This window comes from Monopterus albus, unplaced genomic scaffold, assembly GCF_001952655.1.
Source record: "Monopterus albus unplaced genomic scaffold, M_albus_1.0 scaffold32.1, whole genome shotgun sequence".
Classification (NCBI taxonomy): Eukaryota; Metazoa; Chordata; class Actinopteri; order Synbranchiformes; family Synbranchidae; genus Monopterus; species Monopterus albus.
The window spans coordinates 807,311-830,542 of record NW_018127912.1 but is presented as its reverse complement, the minus strand read 5'-3'; the positions used below and the strand labels follow the sequence as shown (position 1 = coordinate 830,542).

General features: G+C 40.5%; 4 protein-coding genes across 10 annotated transcripts; 2 read left to right on the top strand and 2 right to left on the bottom strand.

The window, feature by feature from the left end:
* Window positions 1-4,954: 4,954 nt before the first annotated feature.
* Window positions 4,955-9,302, bottom strand: hmgxb4b (HMG box domain containing 4b). Of its 4 annotated transcripts, none has more exons than XM_020597035.1 (8): window positions 9,221-9,299; window positions 7,726-7,842; window positions 7,194-7,233; window positions 6,943-7,040; window positions 6,736-6,792; window positions 6,309-6,653; window positions 5,362-5,484; window positions 4,955-5,233 (listed from the first exon to the last, which is right to left on the bottom strand). In XM_020597035.1, the coding sequence occupies exons 2-8, from the start codon at window positions 7,840-7,842 to the stop codon at window positions 5,189-5,191; spliced, it is 825 nt and encodes a 274-aa protein (XP_020452691.1). In that variant the 5' UTR covers window positions 9,221-9,299; the 3' UTR covers window positions 4,955-5,188. The 4 variants fall into 4 exon arrangements, with proteins under 4 accessions (XP_020452691.1, XP_020452694.1, XP_020452692.1 ...); XM_020597038.1 differs by having other exon boundaries at window positions 6,943-6,986; XM_020597036.1 differs by lacking the exon at window positions 9,221-9,299 and adding an exon at window positions 8,569-9,187.
* On the top strand, window positions 7,822-13,432 carry hmox1b (heme oxygenase 1b). 2 transcript variants are annotated; one of them, XM_020597034.1, is made up of 7 exons: window positions 7,822-7,889; window positions 10,761-10,901; window positions 11,051-11,107; window positions 11,561-11,672; window positions 12,350-12,565; window positions 12,678-12,950; window positions 13,052-13,432. In XM_020597034.1, exons 3-7 carry the CDS (start codon window positions 11,058-11,060, stop codon window positions 13,238-13,240), a joined length of 840 nt encoding a protein of 279 aa, XP_020452690.1. In that variant the 5' UTR covers window positions 7,822-7,889; window positions 10,761-10,901; window positions 11,051-11,057; the 3' UTR covers window positions 13,241-13,432. The 2 variants fall into 2 exon arrangements, with proteins under 2 accessions (XP_020452690.1, XP_020452689.1); XM_020597033.1 differs by lacking the exon at window positions 7,822-7,889 and adding an exon at window positions 9,281-9,350.
* Window positions 13,433-15,008: 1,576 nt separating this feature from the next.
* rnf11a (ring finger protein 11a) lies at window positions 15,009-19,701 on the bottom strand. 2 transcript variants are annotated; one of them, XR_002274668.1, is made up of 4 exons: window positions 18,970-19,701; window positions 17,561-17,736; window positions 16,481-16,736; window positions 15,009-15,198 (listed from the first exon to the last, which is right to left on the bottom strand). XR_002274668.1 is itself a non-coding variant. In XM_020597042.1 (3 exons), exons 1-3 carry the CDS (start codon window positions 19,066-19,068, stop codon window positions 16,565-16,567), a joined length of 447 nt encoding a protein of 148 aa, XP_020452698.1. In that variant the 5' UTR covers window positions 19,069-19,701; the 3' UTR covers window positions 15,009-16,564. The 2 variants fall into 2 exon arrangements, 1 of the variants encoding a protein (XP_020452698.1); XM_020597042.1 differs by having other exon boundaries at window positions 15,009-16,736.
* Window positions 19,702-20,521: 820 nt separating this feature from the next.
* Window positions 20,522-22,439, top strand: LOC109958418 (myc proto-oncogene protein-like). 2 transcript variants are annotated; one of them, XM_020597040.1, is made up of 4 exons: window positions 20,522-20,673; window positions 21,667-21,828; window positions 21,899-22,015; window positions 22,108-22,439. In XM_020597040.1, the coding sequence occupies exons 1-4, from the start codon at window positions 20,537-20,539 to the stop codon at window positions 22,181-22,183; spliced, it is 492 nt and encodes a 163-aa protein (XP_020452696.1). In that variant the 5' UTR covers window positions 20,522-20,536; the 3' UTR covers window positions 22,184-22,439. The 2 variants fall into 2 exon arrangements, with proteins under 2 accessions (XP_020452696.1, XP_020452697.1); XM_020597041.1 differs by lacking the exon at window positions 20,522-20,673 and adding an exon at window positions 20,680-20,897.
* The last annotated feature ends 793 nt before the right edge of the window (window positions 22,440-23,232 follow it).

Sequence of the window (23,232 nt, the reverse complement as noted above, 5' to 3'; positions counted from 1 at the left end):
CATCTCATTCCTTGCTTCTCTTCTTCTCCTCTCCAAGGTGGTGCCATACAGCTCTCCTATATCGATACTCCTCTGTTTTTCTATGCTTCGGGTGCGGGCTGATGCAACCCTCTCTCGTTTCTCTTCCTTTTGAGCTCCAAAACTTTCCATAAATTCTTGTTTTCTTTCTGTCACTCCTTTGTCAAGTTCTCTTTGCGTGTCTGTTTTACTATAGTACACCCCACTTTGCCGGACCATATTGTCCACCTGTTACATAAATAAACAAACAATTAAAGAAATGCCTCTCGTACCAACATTTACAATTAAAATGTCACATTTTATAACTCCTGCAATTGCTTCACACACTGGAATGAATTCCCCTGTCAGTCAATGTCACAATGCAATTAATCTAATCATGGGTCTTAACTATGGCTGAGTTTGATGGTATGAGAAAAAGGCCATTGCTGGGAAAAACTACAAAATAAAACAGAAGTCTAACACATGTGGCATACAATAAAACTGAGTCATATTTTTTAAAAAATGTCAAAAAGTGGTCAAAGAGATCATGAAATCCACTGTACCTCACTTCAAGTGTTTTTAAGTACATTAACCCAAAATGAGAGGCAGAAAAGATGTTCACAAAACACACTACAAAACATGTGAGGAAACATTTCATCAGTGCTGTTCTGTTACTTGTTCTCTGCTCCAAATTCTTACCTTCTCCAGCAGCTCCTGGATCTGTTCCCTGTTCTGTTTCTTACGATTGTTGATGACATGGTACCTTCCTCTACAGCCCTCGATTATCTGCCTCAGGCCTGGGTGTTCTTTCTGCAGGTATTCCTGTGGAGAAGAGTTTGGATTGTGTGAATTTAAAGTTCCTGCCTAAAATTTCCATTTCCAATACATAAAACAATTGTTCAGAATCACAATTTGAGTTACATCCCAATAAAAGTCAGTGGTTAAAATAAACTAAGATAGCAAATGAAAATTAAGGGCCAAGTAGTGTACTGTTGTGCACCGACCATTTTTGGAGTATTTTTGTAGACTACTTCTTTAATACCTCCACTGTTTTTCCCATCAAGTAGTCCCCACAGGTGAGCAGAACCAGGGTGTGATCCAGTGACTCCTCTCCAAACACCTCCTTCAGCTCTGCAGGGACACGGCCCTCCATCTGGGAACCCCGGGACACATTCATTTTAACCAATAAATTCACTAAATGATTCATTTTGTATACTTGCCACATTTTGTTGATGAAAGGATGCACATTAGAAAACACAAAAATGTGACTTTTTAAATGGCTTCAGTCCAAATCATGACTGTCAGAACTGCTTAAATACATCAGTGGTGGATCTACAAAATACTGGATGTGGTGGCCAGACTGGGGCACAAACAGAGAGGGATGGCACATTTTAAAGATGTGTAAAATGTAAATTAGGCTCCTACTTTTATGAAATAATAAACAATATATTATTACAAATTATTTAAGGTAAACATGAGACACATATTTGTTTAGTGCTTCCTTTAGCTAAACTTGGCTGGGCTCCGCAGGCTGGGGACATTGTTGCTGCACAGTGGTTCCCCCTGCCACTGAGGCAATTCATGCCAAGTACTCAACAACAACACAATCAGAGAAATTGATGTAAATAACAAGCTGCATGCATGATATAAAATAAAACCAACTGGACAAATATCAATTACAAAGCACCAGAAAAAGTTTGTTGTATTTAAAGGCAGCAATTTGTTTTTTTTCTTTTTTTCCCATTAATACTGACACACATCATATTTTCACACTGGCAGGGGAGTCACCAGGGGTGGCCAATCAGATTCTGGAGGTGGCCGATGCCACCCCCTGGCTCCGCCCATGCACAACAGGAGAGGAACAAGAACTAAGACTAACCTCTGTGAACTGATTAACAGGCACCAGCAGCAAAAGACCATGTGGACCTGGTGCTAGCAATGTCATCGCTCGCTTTGTCTCCTTCCTCACACCGTCCTCCATTTTGCCGCCACTCCAGTACCATCTGGGTGCCTCCACCAAAGTCACATTCCTGCCCTCAGTGAAGCCCTGTCTTAACTGGCAGTTCCTCGCAGCACTGGAAGAAACAGGGGACAGCTGGCCTAGGATTGTGTCTGCTGATGATGTCTTTCCACATCCAATGTTCCCCAAGAGAACAAGCCTCAGCTCTGGCAGTGAGGACCCAGGGGTGCTCCCTTTCAAGTGTTCACTCATAACTGACAAAAGAAAAAAAAAAGAAGTCAGATGTGCTATGTGGATGTAATTAAATGTAAACAAAGATTACACAAACTTACCAAGGACGTGTTGTTTGACATGTGTTTTCATCTATATAGTATAAATCTTCATGCAAAGAAAACTGAAAGACCCAAGAGCTGGAAGAAGGGGTTTATCTAATCTGACATCTGATAAGGACAGGATTAGTGACTGCTAAAGCCAAACACACAGACGTTATGATGATTGTAACATTTGTCTTGTGTGTTTCAGCTCTGATGGTCTGATGCCTTGCTTTTTCTGCAGTGCTGGAAGGAGTACTCAAAATCTAAGGTAGCAACACCACAGTGTAAAAATACTATGTTCAAAGTATAGTTGAAATCCTGGATTCAAAATATTAAGTAAATATACAAAAGCATCAGCATCAAAATGTACTTAAAGTATCAAAAGTAAAAGTCCTCAAGCAGAATGGGACATTTCACATCAACATATATCATGTTATTGGATTATAGTTAGTGATGCATTAATGTGTTCATCACATGGTAAAGGGGAGCACATTTATATGCTGAATTATTGTTGGTTATCATTTAGATTTGCCAGAGGATCAATAAAGTCTTATGATTCTGCTCTACTTTTTTATTCATCTGGTTCTGAGAAGTAACCAAAGTTAGAGTAAATGTGGAGTAAAAAGTACAATATTTATGACATTCTGCAAAATTATTACTTCTATTTTTGGAACCTTATATATATTTTGGTGCTAATACTTTTGTATTTTTACTAATTTTGTATTTTTACATAACATTTTGAAGGCAGGATTTTTACTTGTAACAGAGTATTTTTACGCAGTGGTATTGCTACTTTTACTTAAGTAAAGGATCTGAGTACTTCTTCCACCGCTGGTAAATGTCCATCCATCCGTTTTCCTCCGCTTATCGGGAACCGGGTCTCGGGGGTACATTTACCAGGGTCGCGCAACCCTGGTAAATGTACCTATTTATTTTCCACTGCTGCCTATAGTATGTTTGTGTCCATCAGTTAAAAGAGCACTGCTCATTTAGTTTCCTTTGAGCATCACCTTTACATAATCACTACATCCTGTCACCTGCTGTGCGTGATTCATCAAAAATGAAGAAAACTGATAATGGCTGTACTCAGAGAAGTTTCCACTACACTGGAACCTTTCTTGTGTTTCTCACTGCATCCTTCATTTCTCTGTGTGCATCATGCCACACCTTGCCAGTCCTGTTCAGCTACATTCTATGTGGAGTTTTATGACTGGAGTGAAATGAGAACAAACACAGAACACATCCTGCAAATGTACAAAAAAAAATGAACTCAACATACAGCATTACATGTATAAGCTCACTATGAGACCACACAGCATAGCATTTCACAAAGGCCGCACACTTTTAACTCCGAGTTGAAACAGACATCTGCCATTAGCGAACACCAAAAGTAAAGAACATTAGCGTGCAAGTGTTTTCAAACCTGACAAAACACTGACAACCATTTGCTCAGACTTTCACAGAGCTGGTATCAATACCCCACAGTGCACATTACATTTATGGGTAAACTCTTGCAATCAAATAATAATACAACCAAGAAACCTTATACAATCACTTATAATTTATCATTTCACACCAATGTTTCAGCGAGAACTAGTTATTTTAGTAACTTAGTTTTCAAGCAATCAGAAATATACTTACTCAACTGTGTGACGTTTTTGAGTTCATGTACTGTACTGTCTTCTGAGTACTCGGCTCAGTTGGCCTTAAGTTACGGCTCTGCTCTGGACAACTCACTGAAGTACTTTTCGGTTCCCAGTCTACTACTAAAAGCTGCCAAGACAGATGAGGCTCACATCTCCCTGAAGGCACCTGTCTCACCACTCCCCAGCCTGAACACACGTTTTTGCATGCATAACAGGTTTCTTTGTTTGCACGCTGCTAAGCATTCCAACTTGGGGCGAAGCAGATGCAAATGAATCATGAATCTTAGTTTTATCTACCACACCCGTAAAGTGGCCTTCAGTGTTTTGTGAATGTATTGACATGCTGCAGTTGTCACTGCCAATCAGGACTGAGGGCATGTCTCAGCCATAGTTTCATCCTACATACCTACAAGTTTGAATCATTTGAAAGCTTTCACTTTCATAGTACCTGTTACAACTTATCAAATCACAGCTGCTGAATTTGTTGATTATTAAAGTGATCAGAAGCAGATAATAGACCTCAAAACTGTATTACAGTTGTGTTTTGTAAGTATTAACTTAAATCAGTGTTGTAGTACTTGAGTGCAGGGCTCGGACTTGAGTGTGACTTAAGTCTGGATTTTAGAGCATAGAATGCATTCGGACTCAGAAGGTTGCGATGAGGTCTCAGACTTCTTTTTGGTAATAAGCCATAATAATTTGGCACAGGATATTGACATTGAAACCTGTTTGTCTGCACCACGCTGTATCTGACAGACTTCTTTTGAAGCATACGCTCCACCTTTCTAGAAATGATTTTTATGTATCGACTCGCCAGGCAATATGATACAACACACTGTTATAAGGTTTGGAATATAAAACAGTGAAAGCTGTCACCCGTGTTTAACGACCTTGAGGACTTTGACTTGGGTACCACTACCACTGGGTCAAATAGTCATTTATTTTGTTTATATGGCTGTGCCGGGAAGGGGGAGGGGGGTTAAGTTAGCTGAGCTTCACTGTGAACTAAACTGCCAGGGACACAAACACAAACACTATTCAAATGACAAAGTTGCATAATTTATTGCTCAAACATCTTTTAATTAATACAAGAAAGTAAACTGACATATTGAATCAAACTTAGATACTTTCATTTAACACAAAAAATTGTGTGTGGTATAAACAAAGATTCTTTTAGAACAAAACAGGTTTGATTCTTCTTTTTCCAGTGTAAACTAGTGTCTTTTAGCCAATTAGAACAACTTGCATAAGGTCACAGGGGTCTTCCTCACTCACAGCCCGGGCATCACATAGGCAATATTTTCCAGAGTGGAGGCCTAAAAAAAAAAAAAAAAAAAAAAAAACCACCACAAAAAAAAAAAAAGACATCCTGTCACTTGTGCATATGTAGAACTTGAAAAATATGTGGTGTCTGTGTGTTCTGCCAAGTCTCAGTGTCTCTCACCAGTGTGTGCTGTGTGCAGCTCTTCAGCTCCGGTACCTGTGTGGTGAGGCACATCAGAGGAGCCAGGGCGCACAGCAGAGAGTCCAAGAGTAGAGACAAGCTCCTGGACACACACACTCTCTTCTACAGACACACACAGACAGGCCTGTAAGATCAGGTAATGCAGTGAATATGTCCTTCACAGGCTAAATGAAATGTGCCCCTCTTGGTTTTCAGTCAGCAAGTGGATGGAGAAATGCACACGTTTGTGTCAGCAGTGCTGCAGTAAACCACTCATGTATTATGAATTTTAACATTGCAGTATCTCCCATCATTTTGTTTCCTTGACATGCTCCCAAAATATCCTTTGAGAGCATGCACACACGTATCCCAGCAAGCAGGAAAACATTCCCACACACACACACGTTTAGTTGAAACAACACTGTCATAAAATACCATGTGGGATTAACTAATCAAATTTGCTCTACCAATGAGCCAGAGTTTGTCAGTCAACTTATAAGGTAAACAGACAAAGAACATACTGTAGCCAGAGGGTTTGTCTGTTGACTTACAAGGTAAACAGAAACAGACGTACTGTAGCGTGTTGGGGGAACGCCATGGACCTTACACACATGCGACATCCGATGTATATAAAAGTTTGTGTTGTGTTCAATAAAAGCAGCAGCCATCCAGGGTCGTGTGATGTATGGGGCACGGAAGCCTGCATAAAAAGACAGCCTGACTCCAGTGTCATTCCTTGGCAGAAACTCTAGAACCCACTAGCTCGCCACAATACCCTACAATGCTATGGACTGATGAAGTAGCACTTAAGTGCCATTACACCATGATTTGAAAGAGTCAAAATATGGACAGCCAAACATGAAAGCAAGAGTTTGCAACATTAAAGGAAGCATCCCAGACCAGTACTGTAAACATTTCTGTTTTTTTACTACACCAAATTCACTCACATTTGTCTCCTGAAGATGGTGTCCAATCAGGGACAAGGACTCTCCCAAGAGGTGTAGATGAGCAGCAGCACTGACAGGATCCCCATCAGAGCAGCCAGCACTCCTGGATGTGGATCTGAGAGGGTCCCAAGCTGAACCAGTGGGAGTGAACATGGAAGTAATGGGTACCGCTGGATTAACTACAGAGCTCACTGTAGAGGCAGTGGCTGTCATTGAACTAGGACCAGGGATGAACAGACAAGGCCTGTGGGTTACAGGAGTGACCGGCCGAATAAGGGACCAGTCTGACGTCTTGTGTTGTTCATCTAGATAAAAAGAGTACTCTAACGTGGAGCTCTGATCTGCCTGGGAGAAACAGAGGAGTAAAAACATGAGGAACAGTAGTGAAAAGAAGAAAGTCAACCATGACCAGCCTGAGGGAGATTACCTGATCAGTACTGCCCTCTGCTGTGCAACATGAATGCAACAAGTTGTTTTGGATGTCCTGACAGAGGGAGATTACACACTGCATTAGCCATGAGCCAAGTTTGGAAGGGATGAAATCATAGGCAGCATGTAGCAATCCTGAGTGGTAAATCATTTTGTGTAAAAACACATTTTACGACATGTTATTACAGCTCATCTGTTCTCTCACCTCTTCTTCTCCTGTCTCGCTCCATCGGTCTTGTGACACACAAACTGTACAGGCAGAGAGGAAGCCCGAGGTCTCAGCACCAACAGGTTCAGGAGATTCTTGCCAGACAACAGAAATGTGTCTTTAATACTGCAAACTGTTCAGTATAGTTTACTATACAAGCCAATCCCCTCATTATTTTATCTACAAATTATTTGTAAATGTAAAATGCACTACAACATGCTAGTAGTAAATAATAAACTACTCCATACCAGAGGGTTTTCCCATCTGGTTAAAGGAGCACTCTGGTTCCTGAAAAAGTCCAATACAAACTCATCACATTTAAGATCAAGGAATATCACAATATTCTGCTCACAACAACAACGGTACCGTGATAAAGTAATAGTAATGTAACGTACATCTATAATAAGTGTAAGACTGAATAGGATAACATAGCCCAATGTCACGGTAAATGCTCACTAGAGCAAAAATCTGTATACTGAATTGATGCGTTATATTATGATGAACTTTGAGCTTTAGTTTCATAGGCAGCTGTGATGAAATGCAAAACTGTTGTTCGCACACAGCCATGAACTTGTAAAAGGCTTTTACAAAGTGGAAAAGTACAGAATTTAAATGTCTGCCGTCATCATTACGATATTGATGCCACTGTATTAATAAGATGTCAGAGTATTTTATGATTTCTCTCACCCCTAATCACAACTCAATGCCAATATTCAGTTGCAGCTGAAAGATAATCTGAAAAACTCCTCCTCCACCTACAGGTGCAGGCCCCGAGTTCACCTTGTAATGTTCCTCAGCATCTGACTCTGGCTCCTCCAGCTCCTCCACATCCATCAGACAGTATCTGGCAGACGTCTCCCTCTGGCTGTTTCTCACTAGGCCTGTGTCGCCATCCATCTATACCACCAGGGATGAGAAGGATAGTGATTCAGACAACAGCAACAGTGAGTACAATTTATAAACAAGTATGCGCTCCAGTTGAGATTGTACTGCAAGCAATGCTGCAACAATTAGATGCAGAAAATTACACAAACACTTTTTATGAGTGAATGAGCATTTTATTCATTTGTTAGGCAAAAATGCAAAACACATCTTGATTCAAGCTTATTTCTCAGCTGTTGGTCTGAGTGTTGTCTGGCATAACAAGATGTGGGAAATTGTAACAGGCATTTTTCACCATTTTCTGATATTTTTTAAAACACTTATCAGACAAAAAAGGTTATCTAGCCAAAATATATTCTGCCAAGACGTGAACGAGTTTAGCCAGACGTTTGCTTAACTGGTGAACAAATCATTAACTCTCGAATTCAACTGACTATGCAGGATCGTGGTACTGTAAGCCAAAAAAGAAGGAAAGGTGCAAGGTGCAAGGACAGGTTCCACCTACAAAAAGGGAGAGGTTTGAGGCACAGACACTGTTCTGCAAGGTGAAAGGGACAGGTGCATGCAGCTGTTGTAGTTATTGCAGTTTGTTTATCAATAAAAAGAACAGCTGCAGCAGTGGCTGTGAGGCACAGCTAATGGAGGCAACAACGTCTGTGCCAGAAAATCGGAGTCACACTATAATTCACTCGGATCTAAAGTCAGACATCAAGCACACAGCTTATATTTAGTTGAACTTACACTTTACAAGGACGTCATTTTCTCCGATGTTCGTCGTAAATAAACGTCCAAAAATGCACTTTGAAATGATAGACGCTGCAGAACTTCCCCGAGAATCCAGACATTTTTACGTTTTCTTCAGTATCAAAGTAATCCACTGATAGTTGGCTGGACATCCGTGGTTAAACATTAAACAGGAACTGCTAATAGTTAATTCGGCGTATTACTTTTCTAAAATGTAAACAGATGTAGGCTATAAACCCCCCTCACGTTTAGCACTAACTACCATTGGGCAGCGGCGCTGATTAGCCCGAAGGATTGTTTTTGTCAGATTTAGCAACAATAACATTAGAGGGCGAGTGAGCGATCTAAACATTTGACCGTCAGCTCTACCACAAATAGGCCTAAGTAATCAAACGGACCAGATGTGTACTAGCTGGTTGTGTCGCCATGTTCCAAGTTCAGCCTGTTGTTTCCCGGTTGCAGCGTTAGCCAGAGTATGACAAACCTGTCCTCATGCTAACGCTAATTTAAGAACCCTTTAATGTAGGGCATATCGGATATTATCGAATAAACAACGAGTTAACACGTAGCTGACAAACCCTGATTAAAAAACAAAACAAAAACATTCAGGCCGTGTTTTCACCCGTAGTTTTGAAAGCTGCTGACTCACGTTTCTCGACCTCACCGCTTGTCTGTCTCTGCTGAGTCACGTTAAGAAAGAATCGCTGAGTCACATTTTATGGAAACCTGTTGTGATTGCGCAGCTGGCTGAACAGGTGCACACCAGTCTGGAGTTCTAGGTGACACCCGTGAAAGAAAATTACTAGATGAACTATATGTTTTTGATGTCTCTAAGTTGTGGATAATATTTTTACTATTTTACAGTTGGTCATTTCTACATTTCTCTATCAATCAAATTCCAATTTGGCTGCACACTTTCATTTTTATATAGGGCAGTTTTTGTGGTTTGGGCTTGAGGGTAATCCTTAACATCCAGTGCCATTTAGTTAAGTCAGTTCTATTTATGTAGCCCAGAAATTATAAATGACAAATTTGCTTCAAATGGCTCCATAATCTCTGAAACAGACAGCCCCTAACCTTAGACCCTAGACATGTCCACTTGCTGCAGTTTTTTTGTTTCAACATGCACCCGTGCATGTACCCGTGTTCAAACGAAAAAGAAATTGTTTTCCAAATCTGTTGGGAAACAACTTAACTGGCCTGCAAAGGGCTCTGACCTCAACCCCATCCAACATCACATATGGGGTGGATTTAGGGAAGTGTGAACCAAGCCTTAGTTATCACTAATGCTTTTATGGCTGAATAGGAACAAAGAGATTGTGCTTTTTCACTTGTTGCTCTTGAATTTTGGAGCTCTCTCCCACTGATCTGTGGACACTTAAGAAGCAGCTCAAGATTTATATGTTTAAATTTGGCTTTGTGTCACCTTTATGAATTTCTGTTTTACTGATTTCTGTTTTATAGTGTTTTTACATTTCTTAAGTCTGTATTTCAAATACGGTTCCTTATTTTCATTGTGTAGCACACATGACATTGAGCTTTTGAAATGTGCTAGGCTATATAAATACATTTACATTAAAAGTATATACATTTTGCCATTTTTTATCAGTTTCACACTATGAACACTTCATGTTGAATGTTGCCCAGTCAGTTCTGTAATTGGAATAAATGTAAATCAGTAGCAGAGTAAGTTAAACCGTGTTTCAGATACTCTGGATAAATAAAACTAGAATGTGCATATCCACCTAATTTATCAGTATCACCACTAGTTCAGCTAAATTTTGTTCTTCTCATGTCAAGGTCTGATAGACTTTTGAATAATCTAGTCATGTGCTTGAGCTTGTTTATATTTCCTATGAACTGCAAACTGCTGCTGTGTCGTCTAGTACATTCATGTGATTGTTCTCTGTGGTTAGTCATTTCAACATTTCCTCCCTCCCTGGTTTCAGCAACTCACACAGTCATGCTTACACTCTGCTCCTCCTCTTCTCCTCCCCCTGGTTTTCCAGGGCATTGTTAAAATTCCCTTACTCATGCTATGTCCCGTAGTCCCTCCCTCACAACTTTTCCAAGCGCTCCACAAAGCTGCTGCATCATGTTAACTCTCAGTCCCTCCTGCTGTTTTTTGCTGAAGTTGCCACATCATGTTTAGCTGAGGTTTTGTGACATTGCTTCCTGTTTTCATTCAGCTGCTGGAGGGAGGAGACAGAGGAGGGCTGTATAAAAGAAGGAGAAGACGGCAGCAATAGCACAGAACTGTACTGGACATCTAAAGGGTAAACGGTGGACACAGACCAAAGTATCAGAACTGAAGAACTTCATCATAACTGGTGAGTAAAAGACAATATTTCTGTTTACATGTGAATTTTAGAACCTTATGTTAATGCCTTTTTACTATATAGTGTTGATATCCATGCTATAATATTGATTTTGTTCTGTAAAAGCATATTTCTAACATTTAATGTTTATGTTATTTTAGGGCCACAATGGAAGCAGAGAAGAAAACTCAGACAACAGCAGCACAGATGACTGACAGGTTAGAATAAACTGATTTAGTGGATCTCTGAATCCTCTTTTCTCTTCATTCACATTTCACCAGGGGGTAGTATCCATTTTTGACATGGTCCTAGAATACTAAGAGTTCACACTGGATTCATTTTAAACAAGAGCACTCAGAGAGCACATGTACCTCCACCAAGGCACAACATTCACTCATGTAAATGGGTCCAGAACAACACAAAATGTGTCCTAAGATCCTTGTTCCAGATTGGATTCGGAACATCTTTTGGGGTATGACAGACAGTTATACTATGCATCTTACCTGAACATTTCAGGGTTCTATCTTCATTATAGGCCAAGTTATGGCAGAAAATCTGTATTAAATGGGATTTTCAATGTTAAAAAATTTAAAAGGCCGTCAGATCCAGAATCCAGATCAGATCAGTACATTGAGCTGGTTGTGTTGACTGTGATTTATTTTCCCTTGCAGAGATCTGTCCGAACAAATCAAAAAGGTGACTAAGGATAGTCACGTCAGAGCAGAGAACACAGAACTGATGCTGAGCTTCCAGAGGGGACAAGTCACACTCGCACAATATAAGGTAATATACAGTAGTACAGCTCAGATATTTAGATAGTCAGTGGTGGAAAGTAACTAAGTACATTTACTCAGGTTCTGTACTTAAGTACAATTTGGGGTATTTGTACTTGAGTATTTTGTGTTACTTCATACTTTGACTTCACTACATTTTAGAGGCAAATATTGTACTTTTTACTCCATTACATCTATTTTATAACTTTAGTTACTGGCTACTTTTTAGAAAAAGAATAATACAAAAATTACAGTACGATCATAAGACTTTCTTGATTTCTGGTGGAAAATTCACAAGCTACCCAGCAGTAATTCAAATTATACTTTACATATATAAGGTAGTTAAATGAGCTGCACCTTTACCAGCTGCAACATTAAATGTGATGTACATAGTATTTATAATTCAATAATATGATATATATTAATGCTAAATGTGCCATTCTACACAATGAGTACTTGCACGTTTAGTACTTTAAGTATGTTTTGATGGTAATACATTTGTATTTTTACTTAAGTAACATTTTGCTAAGGAATTTTGCACTATGGTATTGCTACTTTTACATAAATAAGGGATCGGAGTACTTCTTCTACCACTGTAGATAGGCTTATTTTTTCAGATTTTATAATATCTAGTGGGCACCAGGGTTCAATGTCTTTTGGTCTGACGCCCTCTCTGCCCCTCTTCAGCTCCTCCTCTGCTCACTGCATGAAATCTACCAGGCCCTGGAGGAAGAGATGGACAGGAACTTCACCCACCCTGCTGTTGCACCCATTTACTTCCCTACTGAACTGGCCAGACTGGAGTCCATTGAGAAAGACCTGGAATACTTCTATGGCCAGGACTGGAGAGAGAAGATTGTTGTCCCTGCAGCCACTAAAAGATACGCCCACAGACTCAGACAGGTATGCTTCATTGTGTCATATGTGTGTTACACACAATTATTTCCTTCATATTTATATGCACCTCTATTTGTCTACTACTCAAATAACAGTCTGCATCCCTGATTTTTTTCAGATTGGTAAAGAAAACCCAGAATTTCTGCTTGCCCATGCTTACACCCGGTACCTAGGTGACCTGTCTGGAGGTCAGGTCTTGGGTCGAATCGCTCAGAAGTCCATGGGGCTGAAGAGCAGCGAGGGTCTGCTGTTCTTTACCTTCCCTGGTGTGTCCAGCCCCAACCTGTTCAAACAGCTCTACCGCAGCCGGATGAACAGTGTGGAGCTGACAGAGGAGGAGAGGAACGCCGTGCTGGAGGAGGCCGTCAGAGCCTTCGAGTTTAACATTCAGGTAAAGAGCAAAGCAGAGTGAGAAACAATAAACATACAGTACGTCACATTCATTCATGAAACCACATGTAGCTGATGGATAATCTTGCCTTTGTTTTTCAGGTCTTTGAGGACTTACAGAAGATGCTGAGTGTCTCTGAAAACCAGCTGCAAAATAGTTCAACACACTCCAAATCAGCAAAGGTACTCCAGTTCACAGGAACCACTATCAAGGCTTCCCCACTGCTCAGGGTGATCCTGGGGCTCTTTGTGGCTCTGGCTACTGTCACTATGGGAATCTACGTTTTATAGACACCACGCACACAAGAGGAAATACTATGTGTTGGTCCTTTACTTTTATACTGTAAAGCTATTAAAACCCCTACCTGATTGTAAACCTGCAAGATTTTAACTGTCTATAAATAAACTGTAATATTTTTATAATTTAACAGAGAACCACATTTTATGTACATTGTAATGTGTGTGTGTGTGAGTTCTACATTTTCTCAAACTTTTATGCAGTGTGCATTAACATGTGCAATATGTTTTTAATACTGTAAATGTTACATTTGAAATAAAAAACATTTGTTGAAAGAAAATACTCTTTCGCAGTTTTGTGAAGTATTTGTGCTTTAGTTGCCACTGTTCATGCAGGCGATTGTCTTGTAATGAGCAGGACACTGCTGATGTTCAGCTGCTTGGCACTTCCACTCATGATTTGGCATCTGACCAGCAAGTTGGTGGTTCGACTCCCGGTCTCCCCGCATGCCTAAGTGTCCCTGAGCAAGACACTGAACCCCGAATTGCTCCTGGTGGCTTGACTAGCGCCGGTGCATGGCAGCTTGTCGTCATCAGTGTGTGAATGTTGTGTGTGAATGGGTGAATGGTGTATCATCTCTGTAAAGCGCTTTGGCCAGTGCAACACACTGTGAGAAAGCGCTATATAAAATACAGTCCATTTACCATTTACCATTTACATGTGTCAAACTCAAGGCCCGCGGGCCAAATGTGGCCCACCACGTCATTTTATGTGGCGCGTGAGAGCTTAATAGGTGCAAACATATATTAAAATAAGTATATTCTGCTTTAAAGCGTTTAGGAGCACCTATCTGTGCGAACAGATCTTTTCAATAATGAATCTGAACAAGACCAAGCACAGATGACGCATTACCGATGACAACCTCCACACTGTTTTGCGGATTGCCTCATCACAAGACCTAAAACCAGACATTGACACACTGGCCAGGGGAAAACGGTGTCAGACATCTGGTTAGAAAACACATAGGTAAGCATTTTTAAAAACCTGAATTAGAATAGAATGTATTTCAACCATGACTAAGAACAGTAGAATATGTGTGCAATTTAATGAATGAATGCTTGCATTTTGTTTTGTGTTTGTTATTTTCATAACATGATCTATGGATGAGGATGTGTGTGAGATGGTGTCTATGGGTGAGGAGGGATCTACTTGGTGTGTTCAAGGACAGGCAGCATCACCTCGTTGTTGTTGTAAAGTGCTACTTCTGTCGGTAAGATAATCTGAAATAATCTGTTGGTTGTGCCATAGTTCTGCCCCCCTTGATTGTGACAAAAAAAAGTTTTGAATAAAGTTACTATCATAACTTGTTTTTGATATTTTCCTGATTTACATGAATAGTTTGTTGATTGATGGAGTAATAATATGGGTTTCTTAAACTGAACATTTATTTTTACATCTATGCAAATGCATATGTAATATTTGTAACTTGAATAAGTAATAAATACAGAAAGTTATTTAACAATATGATAAGGAGTAGTTTAATTTATTTTAAATTACATTACATTTAGTTACATTTATACTGCTAATCTGGCCCTTTGAGGGCAACCATTATGCTAATGTGGCCCTTATGAGAAAATGAAAATGTGAAAATGAGTTTGACACCCCTGATCTACAACATGGCAAACTATTTTTGTCCTCTTTCCATCAGGACAGCAGCATCTGAGATTAATATTTTAGTCACTGCCATGTTTTTTCCTGTTTTGTTGCCACAGTGACCTCTTCCATATCAACATAAATAAGAGAAGGCAAATCATACTCATGTAAAATTTGGTATCCACTTTTATTGTGTTTTCACAATTTTCCTAAAACCTGTGCTGTGGTGGCACACATTATAAATTAAAAGACAAAATGATTGTTGCCAGCAGCCAGAGCAAACTTGTGGACTTCACTCTAGACCTGTTTGATAGTGACACAAATCAGCGCTGGTATCTGTCTCACCCCTAGAGGACAGCTAAAAGAAAAACACAAGTCATGTTGGATCTGATTGTACTTCACTGGAATTGGCTTAGCTCAACCTCAAAAGGCACAGCAGCCTGAGTAATCCCATCTTTGAAAGCTGAAACAATCAAGTTACATTCTTTTTACTGCTGTAGCTTCTCTTTCACCATTTTGCTTATTTGTGCTATACATTGCTCTGTCAGCATCAGAGACTACGCGTCTAATATCAAAAGATACCAGGAGCTCTGGAAATGCATCACTTGCCATAAAACATCCAACAGCTTCACACTAGAAACAGAGAGGTAACTACAACGAAGTTTACAACCAACAGGGTTAGTTCACATTGTTAACCTCAACATGCCGATCTCTACCACTATCCCCTCAAAACACACACACGTACACATCAAAACACTCAATCATCTATGAAATCTACAAACTACAGAGAGCCAGATGACTGGGTATCTCAAGGTGCTTTAAGGGGGATTGCACAGCATATCTTGTCTTTGCAAATGCCATCGACTATGAACAAAGGAAGGAACACACTGAGGACTGATTTTTTTTAAACAAAGAGCACAAAACCAAGGAAAAGCAAAAGACAGGATTCACAATGTGGAAAGGAAAAAAATACAGATCCACATTTATAAAAGCAGCTTGAAAGGAATCCTACAGTATGCACCAGACAACCCTAGACAACTCAAACCGAATCACACTCTGAATATCTTCAAAAGCTGAAATTACACCATCTTATCTCATAAATGGTCGTACGACCTCATAGCATATATTTGTTCAGAAAAACCTGTTATTTTTTTCTGTGTTTTTGTGGTTGCATTTCAGTAGCAAGGCCTGCTGTTTCTGTGACATTCAGGGTCTTGGGTTCATTGTCAAACACATTAACTTCACTTAATGTTTTCAGTGGATATTCTGTCAATGATGACGCCCACTTGACCAAGACAAATTTCCTACTTTTTCTCCACTGATATAATATATTGCACATTACATCTTGAGAAGGGAAGTAAATGACATTGGTGACATGCATTTAACTATCACAAAAAAAATAAATTAACTGTCAGTCAGACAAAAATGAAATTCCTTTGCTGTAATATTTTGCTACTTGTACAGCTTTCCGTGCTGTTCACCTAGCTTGATTTGGCACATCATCCTACTGTAAAAGGCAAGGAGTTTCCAAAGCCCAAAAAGGTGCATATTAGACCTAAGCAATGTACTGTAGGGCACAGTTTTCAATATGTATCTGCATTGTAAAACACCCTCTAAACAGCTGCATAATGCCACATTACCTTGGCTACTTGTTCGACCAGCTAGGACAGTTTTGTCTAAAAAGGTGCAGTTACTTCAGGCAGGAGCAGCCATCGGGGGGCTACTCAGTTGGTTTCATAAGTAGACAGCAGGGCTGCATCTACCGGTTCCATGCAGGAGGGGCAGGTGAAGGAGCGCATCAGCCAGGGGTCAATGCAGTCCACGTGGTAGATGTGAAGGCAGGGCAAGAACCGAATGGGATCGCCGTAATCAAAATCCATCATGCAGATCACACACCTGGAAGAGAGAGAAACTCCTAATCTGTCTTACTCAGCTTCGAGTATAAAACGTATAAAATTAAGTTAGCGTTATCATTTTTACAGATTTTCAAACATACGTAAATAGTAAATGGACTTATACTTGTATAGCACTTTTCTATTCATTGAAGCACACTCAAAGTGCTTTCACACTATTTGTGCTTTAGCCCATTCAAACTCACACACTGGTGGACAGCCACCGGAAGCAACTTGGGGTTCAGTGTCTTGTCCAAGGACACTTCAACATGTGGACTGAAGAAGCTGAGAATCAAACTACCAACCTTCTGGTTAGGGGACAACCTGCTCTTCTGAGCCACAGCTGCCCCAGACTATGATAAAACCTATAGTACAGAACACTGAAACGTCCACAAGCATTGTTGAAAATGAACATAATCTCATTGATCCCAATGCTCATTTTAACCAACAGCAAGTATAACTACAACTTGTGTCATAATAATATAGCAGTAACAAAACAGAAAAAACATTCTGTAACAGTACTGCAAACAGCTCTGACTTCTTATTTGTTCAAGTGTATAACAAGATGCCTGTGTTTGTTAGGACTATGGACTATTATTGAAACACACATTAACTATATACTGAGACTGTATACATGTAGCTTTCAAGAAATACAGCCTATCTATCAAAGTGCTTGGACCACAGCTTTAGTTAAACATGGTACTAAAGTGAACCCAGTTCAATGTCTTCTATCAAACCATGTGTAGATTCCAAAAAAACCAAACACACACACACACACACAACACCAGAAACAGATGTGCTGATTAGTTTTGCCTGTTTAAGACTCACTCTTTAACTTTCTTGTCAGAGGGATCGGAGCCAGGGTCGAACACGCCTCTGGGCAGGTGCTGGATGAGGCCTATGCGCTGGGCAATGCGGACCTGCTCCTCCTCAGTCAGCTGACTGGCCAGACGACTCTCACCGGGGGTGGGATGGTACACTGGCACTGGTGGTTGGGTGTGCTCCTGGAAGAGAAGGAATATAAGACAGACTGCATCAACCTATTTGGAAGGGGGATTTTATATATGCAGCAGTGTACAAAAGATTTATTCATAATGGAGTGCCACTTGGGAGGCATCTGATGAGTCCCAAATTCATTTTGCTGCATGACAAGGACTCCAGACATACAGTCAGAGTCGTAACAAAGACCAAGGAGTCTGGCTCTGGCCCCACAGAGTCCTGATCTCAACATCAGGGAGTCAGTCTGGGATTACATGAAAAAACAGATACTGAGACAGCCTCAATCCACAAGTTCACCAAGAAGTTAGGAACAACACGTGATAATGAACATCTATAAAATAACCACTTTACAATAAGCTTGTCCTCATCCATCCCTGGTTTAAATAATGTAGAAATATAGCTCCCGATTAAACATAAAAACCCTGCAACTTCTAAATAGAGTAAAATCCTTGTCACAACCCGACAGTGTAGCAACAGCCTACAGCCAACTACAGGTATTATACAGTAATCCAGATCAGTAGACTTTATAGTAATGGGCTATAATAACAAATGAGGTGAGATGCTCTTGTTAGGTATTTTTAGTCAGATAGATATTGGTTAGGTACTTGTATGTATTAGAAATGTTTAGTGGAGATAGGATGTCTAGTTAGACTGTTAAATGCTTAGTCATGCTTATGAGTTTCTACAGGGTACATCTGGTCAAGGATAACTAGAGAGAAGAGTTGATGACTGTCAGCAGACAGGGTGTTTAATATTATTATTATGACGTGTATAACTGTAGCCTTAGCCATAATATGTTCTTATGTTTAATGTCATGACATGTCACTAGAGGTCGTGTGAGAATGTTTTTAGTTACACACCACTTAATCAACAGACACACACACACATTGATTTACTTCATGTTTTGACTACTGCTATGACCAGCTGCAAAGCTAGCACCAAGGACACGTCGCGGTTGACGTTTCTGTGTAGTATGGGGCTAGCCCACCCGAAGAGATAAATGTATAGGCCTGGTTCGGTTCAGGGTCTTTCATCTTTCATCTGCCTGCGAGCAGTTTGGAGGCGCAAGATACCTGAGCGTGTAATGTTGATTTTTTTGCCTGTGTTCATGGAATAAATCAGCACTGTTTTGTAGTTACTTGGACTGCCTCGTCTCTCAGAGTCAGTATGGTAAAAAGTACCGGATACAACACTCTTAATCCAGGGAGTGTGTTTAGCTTGAAGGGCAGGATGCTCACCTGGTAGGGCGGCGGAGGCTCTCCGGGCAGACTGCCCCCCTCGGACTCGTTCAACAATGACAAGTCATCCGCACCTTGTGAAAACAGGCAGTTCCCCATTGAACTGAGACCACCATGAGAGTGTCCACTTCTTTCTGAGCGTAACAGACACTTAGCAAGCGTCAGTTGCAGCTAAGCTAACTGGCTACCGCTCTGGCTTGAGGTTAGCTTAGCCTAGCTAGTCGTTAGCTGATAGTTTGTTGTCATTCCGTGAGGATCTTGGCGGAGAATCGAGGAGCAGAAATGTCGCTAACTTGACGGTATAAACGCCCAGTACTGAGCTACAGTACCGCTGGTACAACAGTCGATGACATAGATTTTAACCGTAACAGTAGGGTGATTTGTACGTCTGATTGTATGTTAGCTTCTTGTGTTTACATAAAAATACAGAACGGAAAACCGTCATCGGGAAGTTCGACGATTTCGTCTTCTGTTGCTTAATGGCGGTTGGCAAACAGCTTTAGGCGCATTACCGCCACCTTCTAGACTGGAGTGTGGATCAGAACGGCCCCTACCTACAGTACTACTATAACAACATAGCCTAACTAAGTTCACATTATATTTTCTTGCTTAGCCCTGTAGTCCGGTAAACCTAAGAAGTGCTCTGTATCCTATATGCCCTGAGCTTTTTCCCAACACCCCTGGTAAACTAAAGTTAATTCCACCACTCAAGACTGTATTTTTGAACAACTCCCTCTCCTGCCTGAACCTGGGACAATTCATTATAACATGCTCCAGTTTCTTGTACCCTACACAACTCACATTCCCCTGTATTATGCTTCTTCATCAACTTCAATGTACTTTTCAAACCAGTATGCCCAAATCTCAGTCTTCATACCATATCTTCTTCCTTCCTATTTCCAGTATTTCCTCTCATTTCTCCTACTTTTCCTAATTTTCCTTTTAATTAAACTCCTAACCTCAACCTTACTATAACTTGCGTCCACACATACAACTTTTTAAAGTGTAGCTTTTGCAAATTCATCTGCTAGTTCATTTTCCTCCACCCCAGCATGTGCAGGAATCCAAATTAGCCTAACATCTATTCCGGCTTTCTGACATCTGAATAGCATATAAGCTATGTGAAGTATTATGTCCTGCCTGGAGCCTGACTGGATGTATCAAATCCTCAATAAAGAACTGCTGGAATCTGATCCAATTAGGACTTTTAATGGTTTATGTTCTTCTACCCATTCTAATGCTAGTACAATAGCTAGTAATTCTCCTGTGTATACTGAGATTATCACCGATCAGTTTGATTTCACATTTAATTCTGGTATAATGAATGCTGAGCCTGATGCATCTGTATAAGGTCTGTTTATATATCCAGTTACCTCGCTTTAGTTCGATGTTTTTTTCACCGACCTTCAAAATAAAAGCAGAGAATTTTATTAATATAACTTTAAGTTGTTTTAAATCATTGTTTTATGATATGTGAAATATTTTTGTCCCTGTACTTATTGGTTGCTAGACATGTCTCTCTCTCTATAAATTCCAATAAATAGGCTGCATAAATTCAAAACATAAAATGATAGTAAAAACACCCGCGAGAGGAAAGAAACACAAGACCGTCAGTGCTTCACATCTGTACAGATATTTAATAGACGATCTTCACATCCCCACTTCACTGCGGCTTCTTGGCACCGCCCTTTATGCTTCCACCGCGTGAGTCTTAGCAGCAGTTATCTCATATGTTGTGGTCGAAGCTCAGTAGCAGCTAACGTAGGTACAATTCATCACCGGCTCGGACTAGTAGGCTAACCTGCGAACTCATGCCAGCTGTATTTAGTCGGTAAACGTTATTTGGGGAGATATTTCCGTGTTCTGCATCCTCCGTTTCTGACCGGTGGTGGTCATTGGCTGAAGGGAGACGTTAAAGGATAGATATGGTAAGAGGAAGAGGCGACGCAAGTTAAGCGTCTTGTGTGCTTCCCTGTGATAAATAAGTTTAAGAAGAAGAAGAAGAAGAAGACGAAGACGAAGAGACCGCTGAAATGGGCTGTATCTGGAACTGTTAGCTTGTTAGCTTTGTATTCTGACTGCGTTGATACGTCGCTATAAGTACGCGTTTCAAAATGCGTCAGAGAAATAGCTTTCCACCTGAATTTGTTATATTTTTTGAGTGGGCTGTGTAAAAAAAAAAGTTAATACCTGTTATTTATTGTGTAATAGTTCGATTTTATTTTTATGGTCTTCTTTCTGGTAGAGAATCCTGGAGGTATTCAGCTCAATCAAAAATATTTCCATCAGTCCTTCACAAATAATAGTTTATGTGCTGTACATGTCAGCAGGGGTACAGCTCCACTTGGGACTAACGTCCTACATGTTAGTCCTACAGCCTGTACAGCCTACAGGTGTGGCTTATGGCCGCTCTATTTAGTTTTTTAACTAAAACAAAATTATTCTAAGAAGCATTTATATGAGCCTTAAACACCCAGCCTGCTTGTAATGATGTGTAAACTGTTATTACATGGCCTCTGTGTCCTCAAGCTGCCGCCCTGAGTACTACATACTCATTTAGTTTAGTATATGGACCGACAACCCCACCATCATGTTTTAGCTCTTCAGAAAGACCAATCAGAAGATTCAATGTTAGGCAGAAGCTAGTGGAAGTGGTGAGAGTCTGGCTTTCTCTGATGTCACTCTTTATATATTTAGGCCTCAACTCCACCACCACCACCGCCACTGCCACCGCCAACACCTTGCTCTAAAAAGCAGCCATGTACCACAAATCATAAACCGGTACCAAGCCCTCAGCATGCTGCAATACCTTTTGTGGACCCTCCCATCCAGGAGACACATCCTTCACCAGAGGCTCAAGTAAGTGTCTTCCCCACCATTTGGAGTTATGTTTGTGTGAGATCTTACTGTGAAATCTCTGAACATCCAGGGTGCAGAAGCCCCACCAGTGCAAAACGGACTCCTGTCTCAGCAGTCACAAGAAAGCAGTGATTCTGACAATGAAGAGAAGGACCGTTCATCCCAGGAAACTGACACTGCACCACAGGTACTGTAGATCATCTTTAACTAGATATTCTTTTCACTTTCCCTGTCACATAAAACACAGGAAATAACTGTTAATGTTATTTCTGTCTAAAGACTGCAGCAGAGCCAGGTGAAGAAGCCACTTCAGATGGACTCGAATGAAGGGACTACTGGGCCAGGAGCACTTTAGTAAAACCAAGCTGTACATTTACCAGTACCAGAGAGTCACTGGCCCCAGCTGAATGGCTTCCAAAGTGCTCTTGTCCTGTCACTTGAATTAACCTCAATCATAAGCTGTCTCTGTCTCGCTTGCACTTTCACTTAGAATAAGCTTTTTGTTTTTGCACACAAATAACAATAAGTACAGTATATAAAGCTGTAGAGACAGTGGCAAACAAAGTGTAATTGCTGAATTCTATAAAAATGAATAAACAATTACACATGAATGTTGGATATATACTTGGCTCCTCTGTGTGAAATGTGGCCCCTTAAAAAAAAAATCCTTGATACACCCGATTCCACCCATACACTTTATAGTATAGTAGAAATTCTGAAACTATGTTTACTACTACTTACAGTAGGTGAAGACAGGTACTGCATAAAGCCATTTGTTTAAGTTGTGTCTATCATGTGACGACTGCAGCTTCTGAGCTGATTAGTTAGGCATTAGTATAAAGAAAGACATGGCACAGCAAGGTGGTACAGTCAAGAACATCCTTTTTATTCAATCGGGTGCTGCTCTTCTCAAACTGTGTTTTTCTTCTTATGGAAAAGAAACTGTAATTAACACATGCATTTCACCTAGAGCTCTGGGGGTGTTCTCACAAAGAAGTGGTGCTGCGCTGAGGGTGTAGACAGAGGCATAGAAGAGCTGGGAGTCAGGGGGCCTAGGGTGCCGCCTAATACACTGATTACCATACACGCTTAAGAAGATAAAGAACTAAATAACAGAACAAAGATGTGGAGCAGTCCAGCATGAGGTGGTCAGAGGGGAAAATGGAGGGACTTCTGTGAATCAGAGTGATCGGGTCTATGCTGGCTATTTATCTATCTGTCTGGTTGGTGTGTTTTAAACAGCTAATACTGCTGAGAACTTCGCTGTGTGAAACCCACTGTGAACAGTAATACTTCACTGGTTTTGATTGGTTTTGAACTGATGTTGGATATGTCCTGGAAATAAGAAAAACCCCTGCTTCAGCCTCATACAGGACAAGTCCAGTTATAAGGTGCTTGTAGCTT

Excerpts from the sequence above, each read along its gene's own strand:
- hmox1b (XM_020597034.1), top strand. The coding sequence starts at position 11,058 with ATGGAAGCAGAGAAGAAAACTCAGACAACAGCAGCACAGATGACTGAC. Across the intron at positions 12,566-12,677 it reads ACGCCCACAGACTCAGACAG|ATTGGTAAAGAAAACCCAGA; the intron begins GTATGCTTCATT and ends GATTTTTTTCAG. Across the intron at positions 12,951-13,051 it reads CCTTCGAGTTTAACATTCAG|GTCTTTGAGGACTTACAGAA; the intron begins GTAAAGAGCAAA and ends TTTGTTTTTCAG.
- LOC109958418 (XM_020597040.1), top strand. The coding sequence starts at position 20,537 with ATGATAGTAAAAACACCCGCGAGAGGAAAGAAACACAAGACCGTCAGT. Across the intron at positions 20,674-21,666 it reads GCCCTTTATGCTTCCACCGC|GCCTCAACTCCACCACCACC; the intron begins GTGAGTCTTAGC and ends TTATATATTTAG. Across the intron at positions 22,016-22,107 it reads AAACTGACACTGCACCACAG|ACTGCAGCAGAGCCAGGTGA; the intron begins GTACTGTAGATC and ends TTCTGTCTAAAG.
- rnf11a (XM_020597042.1), bottom strand. The coding sequence starts at position 19,068 with ATGGGGAACTGCCTGTTTTCACAAGGTGCGGATGACTTGTCATTGTTG. Across the intron at positions 17,737-18,969 it reads AGCCTCCGCCGCCCTACCAG|GAGCACACCCAACCACCAGT; the intron begins GTGAGCATCCTG and ends CTTCTCTTCCAG. Across the intron at positions 16,737-17,560 it reads TCTGACAAGAAAGTTAAAGA|GTGTGTGATCTGCATGATGG; the intron begins GTGAGTCTTAAA and ends TCTCTCTTCCAG.
- hmgxb4b (XM_020597035.1), bottom strand. The coding sequence starts at position 7,842 with ATGGATGGCGACACAGGCCTAGTGAGAAACAGCCAGAGGGAGACGTCT. Across the intron at positions 7,234-7,725 it reads ATGCTGAGGAACATTACAAG|GAACCAGAGTGCTCCTTTAA; the intron begins GTGAACTCGGGG and ends GGACTTTTTCAG. Across the intron at positions 6,654-6,735 it reads CAGAGGGCAGTACTGATCAG|GCAGATCAGAGCTCCACGTT; the intron begins GTAATCTCCCTC and ends TGTTTCTCCCAG.